This window comes from Neofelis nebulosa, chromosome 13, assembly GCF_028018385.1.
Source record: "Neofelis nebulosa isolate mNeoNeb1 chromosome 13, mNeoNeb1.pri, whole genome shotgun sequence".
Taxonomy (NCBI): Eukaryota; Metazoa; Chordata; class Mammalia; order Carnivora; family Felidae; genus Neofelis; species Neofelis nebulosa.
Window position 1 is genome coordinate 38,865,530 of NC_080794.1, and position 17,283 is coordinate 38,882,812.

General features: G+C 51.7%; 2 protein-coding genes across 6 annotated transcripts; both read left to right on the top strand.

The window, feature by feature from the left end:
* Positions 1-1,273, top strand: CHCHD1 (coiled-coil-helix-coiled-coil-helix domain containing 1). The gene is made up of 3 exons (XM_058698397.1): positions 1-165; positions 289-407; positions 972-1,273. The coding sequence occupies exons 1-3, from the start codon at positions 42-44 to the stop codon at positions 1,083-1,085; spliced, it is 357 nt and encodes a 118-aa protein (XP_058554380.1). The 5' UTR covers positions 1-41; the 3' UTR covers positions 1,086-1,273.
* A 2,132-nt stretch (positions 1,274-3,405) lies between these two features.
* Positions 3,406-17,261, top strand: ZSWIM8 (zinc finger SWIM-type containing 8). 5 transcript variants are annotated; one of them, XM_058698354.1, is made up of 26 exons: positions 3,406-3,629; positions 5,971-6,124; positions 6,361-6,455; positions 6,632-6,804; positions 6,980-7,087; positions 7,203-7,284; positions 7,421-7,541; positions 7,781-7,982; positions 8,129-8,304; positions 8,677-9,670; positions 10,432-10,563; positions 10,700-10,879; positions 10,980-11,163; positions 11,373-11,471; positions 12,028-12,152; positions 12,579-12,819; positions 12,919-13,077; positions 13,175-13,403; positions 13,573-13,862; positions 14,012-14,235; positions 14,758-15,246; positions 15,477-15,660; positions 15,765-15,941; positions 16,110-16,229; positions 16,553-16,663; positions 16,784-17,261. In XM_058698354.1, the coding sequence occupies exons 1-26, from the start codon at positions 3,422-3,424 to the stop codon at positions 17,242-17,244; spliced, it is 5,718 nt and encodes a 1,905-aa protein (XP_058554337.1). In that variant the 5' UTR covers positions 3,406-3,421; the 3' UTR covers positions 17,245-17,261. The 5 variants fall into 5 exon arrangements, with proteins under 5 accessions (XP_058554337.1, XP_058554338.1, XP_058554339.1 ...); XM_058698355.1 differs by having other exon boundaries at positions 15,477-15,636; XM_058698356.1 differs by having other exon boundaries at positions 16,485-16,663; positions 16,784-16,988.
* Positions 17,262-17,283: the final 22 nt, after the last annotated feature.

The following is a 17,283-nucleotide window of genomic DNA, read 5'->3' on the forward strand; positions in this document are numbered from 1 at the left end:
CACGCACGGTGACGCAGAGCCTGCCGGGAGCTCGGTGCGTAATGGCGACGCCCAGCCTGCGGGGTCGGCTAGCGCGGCTGGGAAACCCACGGAAACCTATACTGAAGCCCAACAAGCCGCTCATCCTAGCTAATCGTGTCGGAGAACGACGCCGGGAGAGAGGCGGTGAGCAGCTGGAGCCAAGGAGGCTCCCAGAGCAGAAGTCCGAGGGATGAACGGGGCGGCTGGGTGGGAGGGCTACAAGATAAGGTAAGGGTGACTGAGGGTCTTCCCGTTCTGCTCCTCCAGAGGCGACTTGTATCACAGAAATGTCGGTGATGATGGCATGTTGGAAGCAGAATGAATTCCGCGACGAAGCGTGCAGAAAAGAGATCAAGGAATTCTTCGATTGTGCTTCGAGGGCCGAGGTGACAGAAGGCTCTTAGGGTGTCATCTTGGGAGAGAATGGGGGTGGGGGGATACAAGCAATTATACAAGGCAAGGAAAGTTGTGGGAGCGATTTCACTAACGCCCAAGTGGAAAAGGCTATGGTTTTGAAGGCATTGTGATCTTGAGCGATTTGTTTCACTGCTCTAGGCTTTAGCTATACCAGTTGTAAAATAAGGTTAATATTAATACCTTACAGAATTTTGTATTACATAAAGGGAAATTACATGGGAAAAAATCACTTGGTAAAATTTAACGTGCTGCTCAAATAGGTATTATTGTCTGAAATAGAACTAAAGATAGATAGTGAAAGGCAGGTTGTTTGGATTTTAACCTAGAATTAATTGCTAGCTGGCATGGTAGCTTCAGGTCATACAGTCATCTGTAGATATCAAGTCCCTTTGTTGAAAGGGGACTGGGAAGATGACACAGCTATTTTCAGGCTGGTTAATGTATTAGTGTGCTTTGTGGTATTGTGAGAACTGTTGGCCTAGGTCAGGACAAACTTAAGAGCTGTCATTTTTGTTTTTGTTCTGTCTTTTCAGGCAGCGCGAAAGATGAGATCAATCCATGACACGTTGGGAGAATCTGGGGGTTTATCCCCCAAGAAACTGAATAAATTGTTACAGAGGTTTCCTAACAAATCTCATGTCAGTTGAAAATGAAGAAGCATTTTCTATGACTGGACTGTTAGCTACTGAGAACTATGTGTAGGTGTTTTGGAAACGTTTGCACTGCCATGCACTATTTGCAGGGTGAAAGGAGGCAAGACACTTTTTCATCCTTTGGAATCATTGTCATGGTGGAAGTTATGCTTTATTTTGAAATAAAATCCTCTGAAGATAAATTGGCCTTTGTTGTAGATTAGGTTCTCCCTCCATACTTGAACTCTGTATCCTTCCCTAGATTCTGGAAGTTCTTTGCTTCTTGATTTGCCTGAGGAGCAGGATAAAAACTTTCATCTTGTTCTGCCTTTGAAGTCCTTACACCATTTAGTGCCCTTGCCTTTGGATGCAATAAGGATGTTCAAGTCTGCCTATATGCAGAGTTTTTCGGTATCATCTGTATTTAGTGACTACCCATTTTGTGCAAAATAGTCCCTGCAAAATGCTCACAGAATAATCAGAAGTTCACAAACTGATGAACTGCAGATGTATTTTATTTAGCCAACACAATTGGAAATTCGTTTTTAAATTAAATGATCACCTTCAAAAATATGAAAAATGTCATTTAAAAAAATCCACTTTTTAGCTTTCAATTAAAAAAATAAAAGGATCTGTAAACACCAGTTTCTTATCCCTGCATGGCAATAACCAAGTAGAGCTGATTATTTTTTGTCTCCATTCTCTAGGGACCTGGCCATTGGCCTCTTCCACATGGTGAAACTGAAACTTATTTGGCAGTTATCTTCTTTGTGTATCACCTGTTCACTTCTCTCATTAAGTTATCCACCTAGTTGCTGAAGGCATTAACTTTTGTGACCCTTTGATATTAGAAACAGTTGTATGGCATTTTATATATACTCTGCCCTTCCAGGTTTAATTCACTTAACCTTTTCTATATACCTTGCAGCATTAGATAGACAAAGATCAGTGGGGTTTCTAAGGCTCCAGTGGGATAATTATTAAGATAAAGAAGTGGTCTTGCCTCCCTGACCCACACAGCTACTTCTTCCAATAGTCCTCAGACCTCATGGGTAGAGCACTGGGCAGTTGCCTTGTTCTGAAAGCTGAGGCTGTTAGTTACAGGAAGAAGCTCAATACCTAGGCACTTTGGACTGGACTTAGGAGTTCTTAACCTAGGGTCAATAGATTCTCAGTAGGAGGTCTGTGGACGTGGATGGGAAAAATTTTTTATCTTTAACCACAACTGAAATTTAGCATTTCAGTTAGGACCATGGAAAACAAACCACAGTATCAATTAGCAATACCTATATGAGATTATAATATTTTCATATAGTAGGTTGCAGGTACCTCAATATCCTTTATACCCATCACTAGCTTCAAAATTATGGTAGTTACCCTTGCTGCTGGACTTTACTTAATGTGTAAATAAAGCAGTATTACTACGTTACAAATTTGTTAATATTTTGATAATCGTATTTCAATATAATTCATTTCCTTTGTAAGTTATATATTTTGTGCATTTATAAACAATCTGAGAAGGAGGTCCAGGGACTTCACCAGGCTGCCAAGGTGTCCGTACCACAAAAAAAGGCTAAGAACTCCTGGATTCAAAGGACCCACTGACAAAACAGTACAACCATTTCCCGAAATCAAATGCATTCTTTTCAGGGTGCTTTCCTGATCAGATCTTAGAAAAAATCAAATGGAATGCAGGCTTCTGGACTACAACTCCCAGAAGGTGATGTGGCCCCAGGGCCTATCCGGAGTTGAGACAATGACTCCACCCAGTTGTCCTGTGTACCGCTTGACAGCCTACGATTCCCGGCATTCATGGCGGCTGTTTATTCCTTGGGGACATTATGGACGCCGAGTTATTGCTGGGATTTGTAGTCATTTCATGTATCGCTGGTAGTCAGTTCCCTCTTACAGTATCTGAGGGTGGCTTCGAGAAAAAAGAGGCAGGAAATGTAGCAATTAAACAAACGGGTCCTCTACATCTGCCGGTACCGGGTCTGGTTCCCAAGCGCGTGAGGCGGAAGTGGTGGTGGCCGGCGCGGCCGGAAGTTCAGATCAGCTGATGGGGGAGGCGGTGCCGCAGCCGCGGAGAGGCCCCGGCTGCCGAGCGCTTCGTCCGGGCCCAGAGTCTCGGATACTGGCCACGATCCCCGTTCGCACCTCGCAGTTGGGCGAGGCCCGGTCCCATATCCCTTCCAGGCTTGAGATCCTCGTCCGGCACGGCCGCCCTGAGCGCCCCGGCCACCCCCAGCCCCGGCTCGCCCCTCAGGCCCCGGGCCTCCCCTCAGTCCCCGGCCGGCGGCCCAGGCCCCGGATCCGCGGGGGGGGACCCGGCCCCGGGGGGTGCAGGCCCCATGGAGCTGATGTTCGCGGAGTGGGAGGACGGAGAGCGCTTTTCATTCGAAGATTCGGACCGCTTTGAGGAGGATTCGCTCTGTTCCTTCATCTCCGAGGCCGAGAGTCTCTGCCAGAACTGGCGGGGATGGCGCAAACAGTCAGCGGGGCCCAATTCCCCCACTGGCGGCGGTGGCGGAGGTGGCAGTGGCGGTACCAGAATGCGAGGTAAGGGTGAGCTGGGGGGAAGGGAACGGGCTGGCTCTGCTCAGGCCTTGCTGGGGAGCTGTCCCCGCTCGGGAGCTGTCCCGGACCGCGAGCTGTCCCGAGCAGCTTGGAACGGACTTCTGGACTCGCTTTTCCAGTCTTCCTGGGGTTGGCTTCTCCACATCAGCGTGTGTGTGTGTGTGTGTGTGTGTGTGTGTGTGTGTGTGTGTGTGTTGGAGTGATGGCTGGGAAATTCTGGGTTGGATACGATTAGCGACAGAAAGTAGATTTTTTTTTGTGGTTCATTTGCCTTAGTAATGGAATAGAAGAAAAAACTCCTCTGACTTGGGAATACTTACCTAGTTAAGCCCGCGGCAAGCCAGAAAATAGAAGAGAAGGAGGGTAGGGAGTGGATTGTGAAGAAGGGACCACTTGAGGCGTGTCACCCCCATTGCAAAGTGTATTGGGAGCTTCTTGTTAGGGGTAATGATGATCTCTGATTCTGGCTACACCAAGAAGGGATTCCACTCATAGGAAAGTGGAGGTGAACCGGAGATTCCATAGTCACATAGGTTCAAATCAGAGGCTTGTTTCTTGTCCATATTGAACAGCTGTCAGAAGCTGGGACCACTGGATTAGAGCCTTAGATTTCTATCATCTGGGGCCTGGGGAAGAGTGTAGGAAACTGTCTCTAGAGTCTCCTTATGAAATGCTCTTCCTGCTTTGTGCTGTGAGTTTCTTTCATCCTGGGGTCTTTCAGTGAATTAACTGATTAGTGCTGTGAATAATTTTGCTTTTATTAAAGGGGATTGAGGGAAGAGTGATGATAAGTGAAGCTCCACAGGCTCAAGACTTACCACATCCTTTCACTGCCTTCCTCATGGCACAGTTTTTGTTCTGGGCCTCAATGCAAGCTGACTTTTTTCAACAGTTGGGATTGTGATTGTACTCCGGCCATTCCAAACTCCCGTTTTCCAAACTTCCCTGCAGAGATTTCTAGCACCCTTTTGGGACAAAGAAAAGTGTACATATGTCACTTGTTAGGAGTGGTACTGTTCAACTTCAGTTGGAGAGGTAGCATATGTTCTGTGCACATACACCCACACATGCACAAAGATCATAGGCAGTTTCACTGTGGGTCTTCTGTGGTCTCTTTGCTTTTTCACATTTGCATGTGTGGGTAGCCTTGGGGCTTAGAGCTCCTTCACTTTGAGGGAAGTAACTGAAGTAATGTCGGTGAAAATTTTCAACATACTCGTATCTTCCTGAATAGGTTAAAATCTAGAAAAGCATGTCATTCCCCAAACCCGCTGCCATCCCGGGGTACTCTCAGTCTCTCACTTGTAAAATAAGGAGATTAACTTTTTTTTTAAAAAAAGAGGTTTCTTTCAGCTCCATGATTTTCTGATCTGTCTTCTAATTTGACTAGCAATTTGGTGAGATATGTATGCAGTCTGTCGCGTTTCACCTTTTAAAAAATTTATTTATTTTTGAGAGAGAGAGAGAGAGCAAGCAGGGAAGGGGTGGAGAGAGGAGAGAGAGAATCCCAAGCAGGCATCATGCTGTCAGTGCAGAGCCTATGTGGGGCTCGAACTCACGAACCACGAAAATCTTGACCTGAGCTGAAACTAAGAGTTAGACGTGTAACCGACTAAGCCACCTGGGCGCCCCTCACCATTTATTGATTAAAACAGTGTGGGAAACCTTGAGTGGTAACTCCATCCTACTCCAGGTGTTTTCAGGAGCAGCAGCTAGGTTCCCTTGGGATAACCCATCTTCCTCCCCATCCCCCTTCCCAGGCTTCCAATTGTAGGAAGCCAAGGATCAGGTGTGCCAAGGGACATGCAGCCTCTCTTGCTACTGGAGGTCCCTCTCTTAACTCCTTTGGGCTCTGGCCTGTCTCCTCTCCTTAGTTAGAGGCCTAGAATAATCTAGAGAAAAAGGGATAGTAAAAAGCAGTTGGAGAAGAGAATGTCAGGGGAGAGACATTAACAATGTAATATAAATCTAAAGTGCTAGGTGTAAGGGAAATTAGATGCCAAGCCATGTGAGAGGGTTGCTTGCTAGGATCCTGGAACACACCTGTTTGGCCAGGAGTTTCTGGGATATCTGTGGTATCTTCTGTTCTAGACCTTAGGTAGCAAGTTATGGGCTGCAGTTGGTTAGCTCCCCTCCCCCAGATGAAATCTTAAGAGTTAATGTATCCTAACAGGAGGATCCCTTGGTTTTTCATCCAGATCTCCCTTTTCTTTCATAGTGAAGGTGGGGCCCAAGATGTTAGGCGCTGGCATTGGTGCCAGGTAATCATGACCCTTTTCATTTCCCCTTCTCTTTACCCTCACCTAAACCTTTGTTTCCAAAGATGGACTTGTGATCCCATTGGTGGAGCTCTCAGCAAAGCAGGTGGCATTTCATATCCCATTTGAAGTGGTGGAGAAAGTTTATCCCCCAGTGCCTGAGCAGCTACAGCTCCGAATTGCTTTTTGGAGCTTCCCTGAGAATGAAGAGGATATCCGGTGAGGCTAAAGGACTGATGGTGGGGAGTGGGTCCTGATATTCCACACTGTGTGCTGGGTTTCCTCCAGAACAAAGGAGATACTGTGTTTGGGGTTGTGGTAAGAAGAAGACAAGGGGAGGAGTGCCTGGGATTTTCCCCAAGAGGGAGTGACACTGGGGAGAGTGTGTCCAGGGCATTATGGTCTCTGACAGGTTATTTGCTGAGTTGTGGCTGTGTCCTCTTCTTCACTCCCAGGCTGTATTCGTGCCTGGCCAATGGCAGTGCTGATGAGTTCCAGAGAGGGGACCAGCTGTTCCGCATGAGGGCTGTGAAAGACCCACTGCAGATAGGTAAGGGTCCCATCATGCCCTGTGGCACCCCCTGCTCTGCCCATCCCCTGTGTTATGAATTAAGGACCTACTGCAAGAAGCTGGAGCAGGTTGTCGGAATAACTGCAGGGCCAGGGTTGAGGGCAGAGAATTATGTCTCGATGGCTCTCCCTGACCATACCCATGTTTCTCCCCAGGGTTCCACCTGAGTGCTACAGTGGTGCCACCTCAGATGGTCCCCCCCAAAGGGGCCTACAACGTGGCTGTGATGTTTGACCGCTGCCGGGTCACTTCCTGCAGCTGCACCTGTGGGGCTGGGGCCAAATGGTGCACTCACGTCGTGGCACTCTGTCTCTTCCGCATCCACAACGTGAGGCCCTCCCAATTTATCCTGGCCCTATCCTACGCTCCATCCCCCCCTTCTCTGCTGCATGCCTGGCCACAATGTGAGCCTCCTCGCCTCCCTTAATCTTCCTGTCTTTCCCTTGCTCCAGTGTCAGCAAACCTTTTCCAGCTTGTTCTGTTTCTCTCTGTTTCTCCTTCAGGCTTCTGCAGTCTGCTTGCGTGCCCCAGTCTCAGAGTCCCTGTCTCGGCTGCAGAGGGACCAGCTGCAGAAGTTTGCTCAGTACCTCATCAGTGAGCTCCCTCAGCAGGTGAGTGAGGTTGGGACACCCTTCTCCAACTCTAAGCTCCAGGACTGCATATTAGTCTTCATGTTAGTCCAAGGCCAACTTGGGTCACTTATGCCTTTGTCCCTTTCCCCCTCAGATCCTCCCCACGGCCCAGCGTCTTCTGGATGAACTCCTCTCTTCCCAGTCAACAGCCATCAATACAGTGTGTGGAGCCCCGGGTGAGTGTGGAGAGAAGGAAGGGCAGTCGGAAGGAAGAAAGCTGGTGGTGCAGAGCACCACTTACTAAAAAAGCTTGCTGTTGTCAGGTGAATCCAGGCCCCTATCTCTATGTAACTGACTACCTATCATCCCCAGACCCCACAGCAGGGCCCTCTGCCTCTGACCAGAGTACATGGTATTTGGATGAGTCAACACTCACTGATAACATCAAGAAGACACTACACAAGTTCTGTGGACCTTCGCCTGTGGTCTTCAGGTAAATTGGATCTCTCTATGTCTGTGTCTGTGGTGGAAGGGAACAACCCTCAGGCTGTTAATCGATCCTTTGCTCTGTTAATACCTGTGCCTCAAAAATTTTTGTCTCAGACATCTTTTGTCTCCTACACTCTGTATTTTGGGTCAGGGCCTCTTTTGTGTCAAAGCCCTGGTGCACTTTCACCTGTCGTATGCAGCCCCATCTCAGAGTAATCATTTTCCACTCCATTACCTTCACAGTGATGTGAATTCCATGTATCTGTCTTCCACGGAGCCTCCAGCTGCTGCTGAATGGGCATGTCTGCTGCGCCCTCTGAGGGGCCGCGAGCCAGAGGGTGTCTGGAACCTACTTAGCATTGTGCGGGAGATGTTCAAACGGAGAGACAGCAATGCTGCCCCTTTGTTGGAAATCCTCACTGACCAGTGCCTCACCTATGAACAGGTAACCCTCCAGAGTTGGGTAGCCCCACTGTGGTTCATTTTCTCCTTCCCTTAACTTCATTTACCTCTTGCTGACAGGGACACTGGGGAGGGCTGCTCTTCCTTTCTCCAAACTATTAGGTGCATCTCAGAGCTCTCTGTTTCCAGATAACAGGTTGGTGGTACAGCGTGCGCACCTCAGCCTCACACAGCAGCGCCAGCGGACACACGGGCCGTAGCAATGGGCAGTCAGAGGTAGCGGCCCATGCATGTGCCAGCATGTGTGATGAGATGGTCACACTGTGGAGGCTAGCTGTTTTGGACCCTGCACTCAGCCCCCAGCGGTGAGTCTCCCCCTAGGCTCATCACAGCACGGATATTGGGCCAGCCCAGGACAGTCCAAGGCCTCATATCATGTGCACATAGAAACGTACTATTCTTCTAGTCCTAGGGAAATGGGAGGTACTGAGCGTTAAGGTTACCAGTGATTTAGGCGTCCTTTTTCTGAGAAGCTCTCTTCCTTTCCTCCCTTAAATAGCTCCCACTTTCCCAAATACCTGAGTATTGGAGTGATGTGTATGAGCTGGCTCAAGAAGTTCTTCCCTGGGTCCCTTCCTGTACCCTCCTTCTGGGGGTTATGCCTGCTCTATCTCCTTCCATCCCTTCTCAGAGCAGAATGTAGCCCCCCAGCAACCTCCCCAACTTTGTTCCCACAGCCGCCGGGAATTGTGTGCCCAGCTACGCCAGTGGCAACTGAAGGTGATTGAGAATGTGAAGCGGGGACAGCACAAAAAGACCCTGGAGCGGCTCTTCCCTGGCTTCCGGCCAGCGGTGGAGGCCTGCTACTTCAACTGGGAAGAGGCCTATCCACTCCCTGGTGTTACCTACAGTGGCACCGACCGGAAGTTGGCACTGTGCTGGGCCCGAGCCCTGCCCCCTCGGCCAGGTGCCTCCCGATCTGGGGGCCTGGAGGAATCCCGGGAGCGGCCCCGATCTCTTCCTTCTGAGCCAGCTGTGCGGCCCAAGGAGCCTGGGGCCAAGCGCAAGGGATTGGGTGAGGGGGTCCCCTCATCGCAGCGGGGTCCCCGCCGCCTCTCTGCTGAGGGGGGAGATAAGTCTCTGCATAAGATGGGTCCAGGTGGGGGCAAAGCCAAGGCACTGGGTGGGGCTGGCAGTGGGGGCAAGGGATCAGCAGGCGGTGGGAGCAAGCGACGGCTGAGCAGCGAAGACAGCTCCCTGGAGCCAGATCTGGCTGAGATGAGCCTGGATGACAGCAGCCTGGCCCTCGGTGCAGAGGCCAGCACCTTTGGTGGATTCCCTGAGAGCCCGCCACCCTGCCCTCCTCCTGGTAGCTCCCGTGGTCCTTCCACCTTCCTTCCTGAACCCCCAGATACTTATGAAGAAGATGGTGGTGTGTACTTCTCAGAAGGGCCTGAGCCTCCCACAGCCTCTGCTGGCCCCCATGGCCTACTGCCTGGGGAGGTCTGTACCCGGGATGACCTCCCTTCCACAGATGAGAGTGGCAATGGGCTCCCCAAAACCAAAGAGGCAGCCACTGCAGTTGGAGAGGAGGATGATGACTACCAGGCATATTATCTGAATGCCCAGGATGGGGCTGGAGGCGAGGAAGAGAAGGCTGAGGGCGGGGCTGGGGAGGAGCACGACCTGTTTGCTGGGCTGAAGCCACTGGAACAGGAGAGCCGCATGGAGGTGAGGGGACTCTGAGGGGACACTGAGGGTGCTCTTTCGCTACAGCTGGGAGAGGGGCCATCTAGCTCTAATTGGGAATGTCAGGACTGTAGTGAGGCTGTTGGAAGCCTTTAGCGGCTCCTGTCTGGCCTCCCTGCCTACAGTCCATTCTTTTCACTGCTTCCATATTGATATTCCTGAAATGTCTGATTGTGTCCCTCTGCTGCTTAAAAGTCTTCAGTGGTTTCCCACTGCCCTTGGCATGACCTGTGAGGCCTTACTTGGTCTGATCTTTGTATGCTTTTTCAGCCTCATCTAGGCATTCTGCCCTTTCTACTACAGTCAGTCGAACCATTCCTCTAGCTTGCCATGCTCTCTCTCTCGCATCCTTACATTTGCACAGATTGGCCTGTCTGCCTAGAATCTTCTTCCCTCACCTTTCCTGGCTAGCTTCTGTTCTTTCTGCAGGTCTCAGGTATCTTAGAGATCACTTCCTCTAGGAAGTCTTCCCTGAGCTTGCCCCTTTGCCCCAGGTCCCAGTGAAGTATCTTACTCACTTATGCCCCTCTTGGTCTTTCCCAGTGGTAGCTGGCTTCACGCTGGTTTGTGTGTTTGTGTGTCTGTTTCTCTAATCAGACAATGAGTTCCTGTGGTATACCCAGGACCAGCATAGGGCCTAGCATATAGCAGGTACTCATGGGATGTTTGCTGCTTGAGTATGAATATGGTGTCCTGCCCCTGGAAGTTGGGGCTTCAACCTGTGTGGTGCCCGTCCTCTCCAGATATTGTTTGCCTGTGCTGAGGCCCTGCATGCGCACGGCTACAGCAGTGAGGCCTCCCGCCTCACTGTGGAGCTTGCCCAGGACCTGCTAGCCAACCCACCTGACCTCAAGGTAGAGCCGCCCCCTGCCAAGGTGAGAGACTCCCCATTCCCCTCTCCCCCCATTTATTGCTAACCCTCTTCTATGCCCCACCCCAAGTGAGAGCCTCCTCACTCCACCAAGATGAGTCAGACTCATATGTCTGCTTCCTTGTACTTCCCCTCTTTAGGGCAAGAAGAACAAGGTATCTACGAGCCGTCAGACCTGGGTGGCTACCAACACCCTGACGAAGGCAGCCTTCCTGTTGACAGTGCTAAGTGAACGCCCAGAGCACCACAACCTGGCCTTCCGAGTTGGCATGTTTGCCTTGGAGCTACAGCGGCCCCCAGCTTCTACCAAGGCCTTGGAGGTTGGAGGTTCCATCAGCCTTGTACTGCAGTCTCCTCAGAGACTTACAGCTTGATCTCTACTGAATTGTTAGGGGTCTGAGCTTCTTCCTGTATTCTTAGGTGAAGCTGGCATACCAGGAGTCTGAGGTGGCTGCCCTGCTCAAGAAGATTCCTCTGGGTCCAAGTGAGATGAGTACCATGCGGTGCCGGGCAGAGGAGCTTCGGGAGGGGACGCTCTGTGACTATCGGCCCGTTTTGCCTCTCATGCTGGCCAGTTTCATCTTTGACGTTCTCTGTGCTCCAGGTATGGTGCATGACTCTACTCGAGTGGGGATCCTGGGTAGGAGTAGTTTTCTCTAAGGAGAAACCAAGAGGCCCAAGGCTCTGAATTATCCTTAGGACCCATCAGGCAACTTCATGAGTGGTCTGGAATGATGAGGGTCTTGGGTTGCCTACATTTCATTCTTTCCAGTGACACTTCTTTCTGCCTGACTTATTCCACCTTTCATCCAGTGGTTTCTCCTACGGGTTCCCGGCCACCAAGTCGTAACTGGAACAACGAGATGCCTGGGGATGAGGAGCTGGGATTTGAAGCAGCAGTTGCTGCCTTAGGTGAGTCTGGAGTATCTTGAGCACTTCTGTGAGCTAGTTGGCCCAGGCCTTGAAGGGCATGAGACATGGTCCCTGTTTGAAGGGGTGGTATGGTAGTGGGACAGCCAGAATGTGACATGTTTGAACCAGGTAGTACAGTTAAGAATTTAGGGACAAAAGGTGTGCTATGGCACACAAAATGTAAGAAAAGGATTCAGGAAAGGTATAGAATACGGAATGTAGGTCAAAAGATTAGTTAAGTTTTTGGTAAGGGGACAAAACACCATGAATAAAGACAGGGACCAGCAAGTCTTAATGAGGGCAAGGAGTCAAACTTCCTTGAAGTGATGGGTATGCCATGAAGGTAGAGTGGGCCAATTATGAAGGTCTTAAAAAGCAGATCAGAGCTAAGGCCGGATGTAATAGGCAATTGGGACCTTCCACGGGGGATGTGGGTTGGACCAGGAGAACTCTTTATCTCACATATGCTGGTGGCTGGGCAGCCCTGGCCTGTTCACTTTTGCTGTCTTGGGAGTTATGGCCATTCTCAGTCCCTATGAGACCCTTCTTCTCACAGGTATGAAGACAACAGTGAGCGAGGCAGAGCATCCCCTCCTGTGTGAAGGCACACGTCGGGAGAAGGGTGACCTGGCACTGGCACTAATGATCACTTACAAGGATGATCAAGCCAAGCTCAAAAAGGTAGGGACTGAAGTACTAGGATTTTGACAGGCAGAGAGCAAAATTTTACCCTTTCTCAGAGGATTACAGTCCAATGAGGAAAGGGCTATACTGCCCATAGGGGATAAGTGGAAAATCTTGGGGACACTTGATAAAGAATAAGACCAATGGTGCTCGTAGGAGTGCTTGGGCAGGGGATGAAAGAAAAGAAGCAGTTACTCATTTATTTCAATATTTACTGAATACCAATTTAGTCAGTCCTGTGTTAAGTGTTAGGATATCAAGATATGTAAGCCGGTGCCTATCATCCAGGAGGTTCTCCTATGGTTGTGACTGGGGAAGGCTTCCCGAAGAGGTAGTATTAAGCTGTTTCAAAGAGAAAGTAAGGTAATAGAAATAGAAGTCAGGATATAAAGGGCATCCTGTCACTGCTTCTCTCTTCTTCAGATCTTAGACAAACTCTTGGACCGAGAGAGCCAGACGCATAAGCCCCAGACACTGAGTTCATTCTACTCATCCAGCCGCCCAGCCACAGCCAGCCAGAGGTCTCCTTCAAAGCATGGGGGCCCATCTGCCCCTGGGGCCCTGCAACCCCTGACCTCGGGCTCTGCAGGGCCTCCTCAGCCAGGGAATGTGGCAGGGGCTGGGCCAGGCCCCACTGAGGGCTTCACAGAGAAGAATGTGCCTGGTGAGGTGGGGGCACTGGGCAGGGGGGGATGAATGGTATGGATTCATGTTGGGGTCCCCTTTCCTTGGCTTATCCCAATGTCCTATTTTCCCCACCTAGAAAGTTCCCCACATTCTCCCTGTGAGGGCCTCCCATCTGAGGCAGCTTTGACCCCAAGGGCGGAAGGGAAGGTTCCCAGCCGCCTGGCACTTGGCAGTCGTGGAGGCTACAATGGACGGGGTTGGGGCTCCCCAGGGCGGCCTAAGAAGAAACACACAGGTATGACAGCCTGTGGGATGACATGGAGGGAGGGATTTCCTGAAGTGTGAATTCTGTAACTTCTAGCTTCTGAGACTGATTTGTCTTGGGGAGTTAGGCATGGCCAGCATTGACAGCAGTGCCCCTGAAACAACATCGGATAGTTCTCCCACCTTAAGCCGGAGGCCACTTCGAGGGGGCTGGGCCCCCACCTCCTGGGGCCGAGGACAGGACAGTGACAGCATTAGCAGCTCTTCCTCGGACTCTCTGGGCTCCTCATCCTCCAGTGGAAGTCGCCGGGCCAGTGCCAGTGGAGGGGCCCGGGCAAAGACCGTTGAAGTTGGCAGGTCAGTGGAAGAAATACTCCTCTCATCTGGCCCACCCTCAGAGTCACATCCCTGGTGTAATCCAACTATTGTTCCCCCAGCGACACCACTTATCCTGCTCTTTCCTGCCTACCTGGACACCCATTTCAGAGAAACCCCAATCCCCGTCCCTACCCCATTGCCCCCTCAGGTACAAGGGCCGCCGTCCCGAGAGTCATGCCCCTCATGTACCCAATCAGCCATCAGAGGCAGCTGCACACTTCTACTTCGAACTGGCGAAGACGGTGCTGATCAAGGCAGGGGGCAACAGCAGCACTTCCATTTTCACACATCCATCTTCCTCAGGGGGCCATCAGGGTCCTCACCGCAACCTGCACCTTTGCGCCTTCGAGATTGGGCTTTATGCCCTTGGCCTGCACAACTTTGTTTCTCCCAACTGGCTCTCACGTACTTATTCTTCGCACGTTTCCTGGATTACAGGTAAACCCAGTATCTTGATTTGGGAATGGGTTGGGGATTAATTGATAGAAATGAGAGTCTTATCCTTGTGGAGTTACTGATCTGACAGAAGACACCATACTAACCACCCCCCCCCCTTTCTTTTTTTTTCTTTGCTCCTTTCCTTGAAGGTCAGGCAATGGAGATTGGTAGTGCAGCCCTGACTATACTGGTAGAATGCTGGGATGGACACCTGACGCCCCCTGAAGTTGCATCCCTGGCTGACAGGGCATCACGGGCACGAGACTCCAATATGGTGAGGGCAGCAGCGGAGTTAGCCCTAAGCTGCCTGCCTCATGCCCATGCATTGAACCCCAATGAGATCCAGCGGGCCCTGGTGCAGTGCAAGGAGCAGGTATTTCTACAGGCAATCTGGGGACTTGCTTTCAGGTATCTAGGAAGGGACATGGGGAAAACTAACAGCCCAGCTCGATTTCCAAATCTTAAAGTTCACAAATTTTCTAGTTTGTGCTATTATGGTGACACTTGACATATTCATGCACTTTCACATCCATTACTTCTTTTGCCTTACGACTCTGAGGTTAGGATTATTCCTGTTTTATAGATAAGAAAATGGAGATCTATAGGTTAGGGACCAAGGTGGTCACCAGGTTGGAATACTTGGGGAAGGCCTTGGGGAGATAGTGGGAACTGGATGGGAGGGAGTGGCTAGGTTAGTTTGGAACTGGGACTGTAAGTAGTTTGGAACTGGTCACCAAGTGTTTGTTCAGTGTCTGTGTGAGGCATTCATTGCTCTGACTCTGACCTCTGATGCCTCCCTGGGAACCAGCCAACTCAGAGGGAGATGTTGGAATGTCATTTACAACCATGCTTGAGTAAAGCCCCTCCCCTTAACTTCTGTGCCCCTTCCTTCCAGGATAACCTGATGTTGGAGAAGGCCTGCATGGCAGTGGAAGAAGCCGCTAAGGGTGGGGGTGTATACCCTGAAGTGTTGTTTGAGGTTGCTCACCAGTGGTTCTGGCTATATGAGCAAACAGCAGGTGGCTCATCCACAGCCCGTGAAGGGGCTACAAGCTGTAGTGCCAGTGGGATCAGGGCAGCTGGGGAGGCTGGGCGGGGGCTGCCTGAGGGCAGGGGGGGCCCAGGCACTGAGCCGGTTACAGTGGCAGCAGCAGCAGTGACAGCAGCAGCCACAGTGGTGCCAGTCATCTCAGTGGGGTCCAGTTTATATCCAGGTCCAGGACTGGGGCATGGTCATTCCCCTGGCCTGCACCCCTACACTGCTCTACAGCCCCACCTGCCCTGCAGCCCTCAATACCTCACCCACCCAGCTCACCCTGCCCACCCAATGCCTCATATGCCCCGGCCTGCTGTCTTCCCTGTGCCCAGCTCTGCATACCCACAGGTGAGACCAGTGTTTTGTTGGGGGGTTGGGCACGTGGGAGAACATTAGGAGTTCATGTGGGGTTGGAGTGTGGGGTACTCTGGGAGAATAATAGGACTGTCTTGGTGAGGTGGTGGGGGTCTGGGGGGACTCAGGCCAACCAAGATAAGAAATGTAGGGATACCCACTTGTGGGATGAAGGGGGAGAACCACATCTTAATATAATTTCCTACTCTTTTCCCTGTCTCTAGGGTGTGCATCCTGCCTTCTTGGGGGCTCAGTACCCTTACTCAGTGACTCCCCCCTCACTTGCTGCCACTGCTGTGTCTTTCCCCGTCCCTTCCATGGCACCCATCACAGTACATCCCTACCACACAGAGCCAGGGCTCCCACTGCCCACCAGTGTGGCCTGTGAGTTGTGGGGACAGGGAACAGGTGAATGGAGGGGAGGTACACTGGGCAGGAGAGATGGGGGGAGGAACCCTCTCCACCCCTCTTTGGGCTGTGAATTCCTCATATAGCTTTCATCCCACCCTCAGTGAGCAGTGTCCATCCAGCATCCACGTTTCCAGCCATCCAGGGTGCCTCGTTGCCTGCTCTGACTACACAGCCCAGTCCTCTGGTGAGCGGAGGGTTTCCACCACCCGAGGAGGAGACCCACAGTCAGCCTGTCAACCCACACAGCCTACACCACCTGCACGCTGCCTACCGTGTTGGTGAGAGGTCTTTTTTTTGTGCCCCCACCTGCAGTTGTGCCAGAGGCTCTTTAGTGATGCCTCCCTCCCCACGGCTCTTACTTTGTTTGTTGTGGGGTCCGATGTACCAGATTGAGGTGCAGGGTGAAAAGGATGTACCTTCACTATGTGCCCACCCTTTTCTCCCAGGAATGCTGGCACTGGAGATGCTGGGTCGCCGGGCACACAATGATCACCCCAACAACTTCTCCCGCTCCCCCCCCTACACTGATGATGTCAAATGGTTGCTGGGGCTGGCAGCAAAGCTGGGTAACACCTCCCCTCCCCAGGACCATTGTCCGCCCCCACCCACTTTCCCCACCTTCCTGTCCCAGACCTCCTTCCTAGCTCTTGCTCAGAGTTGAGGCCTTGGTCGGGTATGTGTGCGTGCGCGGGGGGTGGGGGGTTACCTCAGCTCCTGGGGTGGAGGGAGGCTCTCTGCCAGGCCAGAGCTGAGAGATAAAAGTTGGGTCCCTAGGGCAGAGGTGGCCACCCCCGTCTCATGCCCCTCCCCCTGCCCCCCAGGAGTGAACTACGTGCACCAGTTCTGTGTGGGGGCAGCCAAGGGGGTGCTGAGCCCGTTTGTGCTGCAGGAGATCGTCATGGAGACGCTGCAGCGGCTGAGCCCTGCTCATGCCCACAACCACCTGCGTGCCCCGGCCTTCCACCAACTGGTGCAGCGCTGCCAGCAGGCATACATGCAGGTGACAACCCTGGAAGTATGGAGTAGGGTGGAGCACCTCCTGGGCAGGCATGGAACCGATTACCCCGCATGCTAGGGAGGACGGGCCTGGTTCTGTGCTTAGTGGCTCATCCTCTTCCAGTACATTCACCACCGTTTGATTCACCTGACCCCTGCCGACTACGACGACTTTGTGAATGCGATCCGCAGTGCCCGCAGCGCCTTCTGTCTGACACCCATGGGCATGATGCAGTTCAACGACATCCTGCAGAACCTCAAGCGCAGCAAACAGACCAAGGAGCTGTGGCAGCGGGTCTCACTCGAGATGACCACCTTCTCCCCATGAGTCTGGCCCCTCTAGGGTCCTATACAGGGATACAGGCCTGTGGCTATGGGGGCCCCTCACACAGAGGGAGTGAATCTTGGCTGGACAGATCATCCCCACTCAGTTCTCTGGTAGCCCAGACTGGCAGCTGCTCTTGGGCTGTAGCTTGGGGCCAAGATGTCTCAAACCCTAGAAGCCTAGGGTTGGGGGAGACAGCCCTATCTGGGAGGGGGCATTGGGTGGCTTCTGGTATTTATTTGGCATTTATAAATATATAAACTCCTTTTTTACTCTAGTCTGCCTGGGCCTTTGCCTTC

Excerpts from the sequence above, each read along its gene's own strand:
- ZSWIM8 (XM_058698354.1), top strand. The coding sequence starts at position 3,422 with ATGGAGCTGATGTTCGCGGAGTGGGAGGACGGAGAGCGCTTTTCATTC. Across the intron at positions 6,456-6,631 it reads GAAAGACCCACTGCAGATAG|GGTTCCACCTGAGTGCTACA; the intron begins GTAAGGGTCCCA and ends GTTTCTCCCCAG. Across the intron at positions 12,820-12,918 it reads CACAGAGAAGAATGTGCCTG|AAAGTTCCCCACATTCTCCC; the intron begins GTGAGGTGGGGG and ends TTCCCCACCTAG.
- CHCHD1 (XM_058698397.1), top strand. The coding sequence starts at position 42 with ATGGCGACGCCCAGCCTGCGGGGTCGGCTAGCGCGGCTGGGAAACCCA. Across the intron at positions 166-288 it reads ACGACGCCGGGAGAGAGGCG|AGGCGACTTGTATCACAGAA; the intron begins GTGAGCAGCTGG and ends CTGCTCCTCCAG. Across the intron at positions 408-971 it reads ATTGTGCTTCGAGGGCCGAG|GCAGCGCGAAAGATGAGATC; the intron begins GTGACAGAAGGC and ends CTGTCTTTTCAG.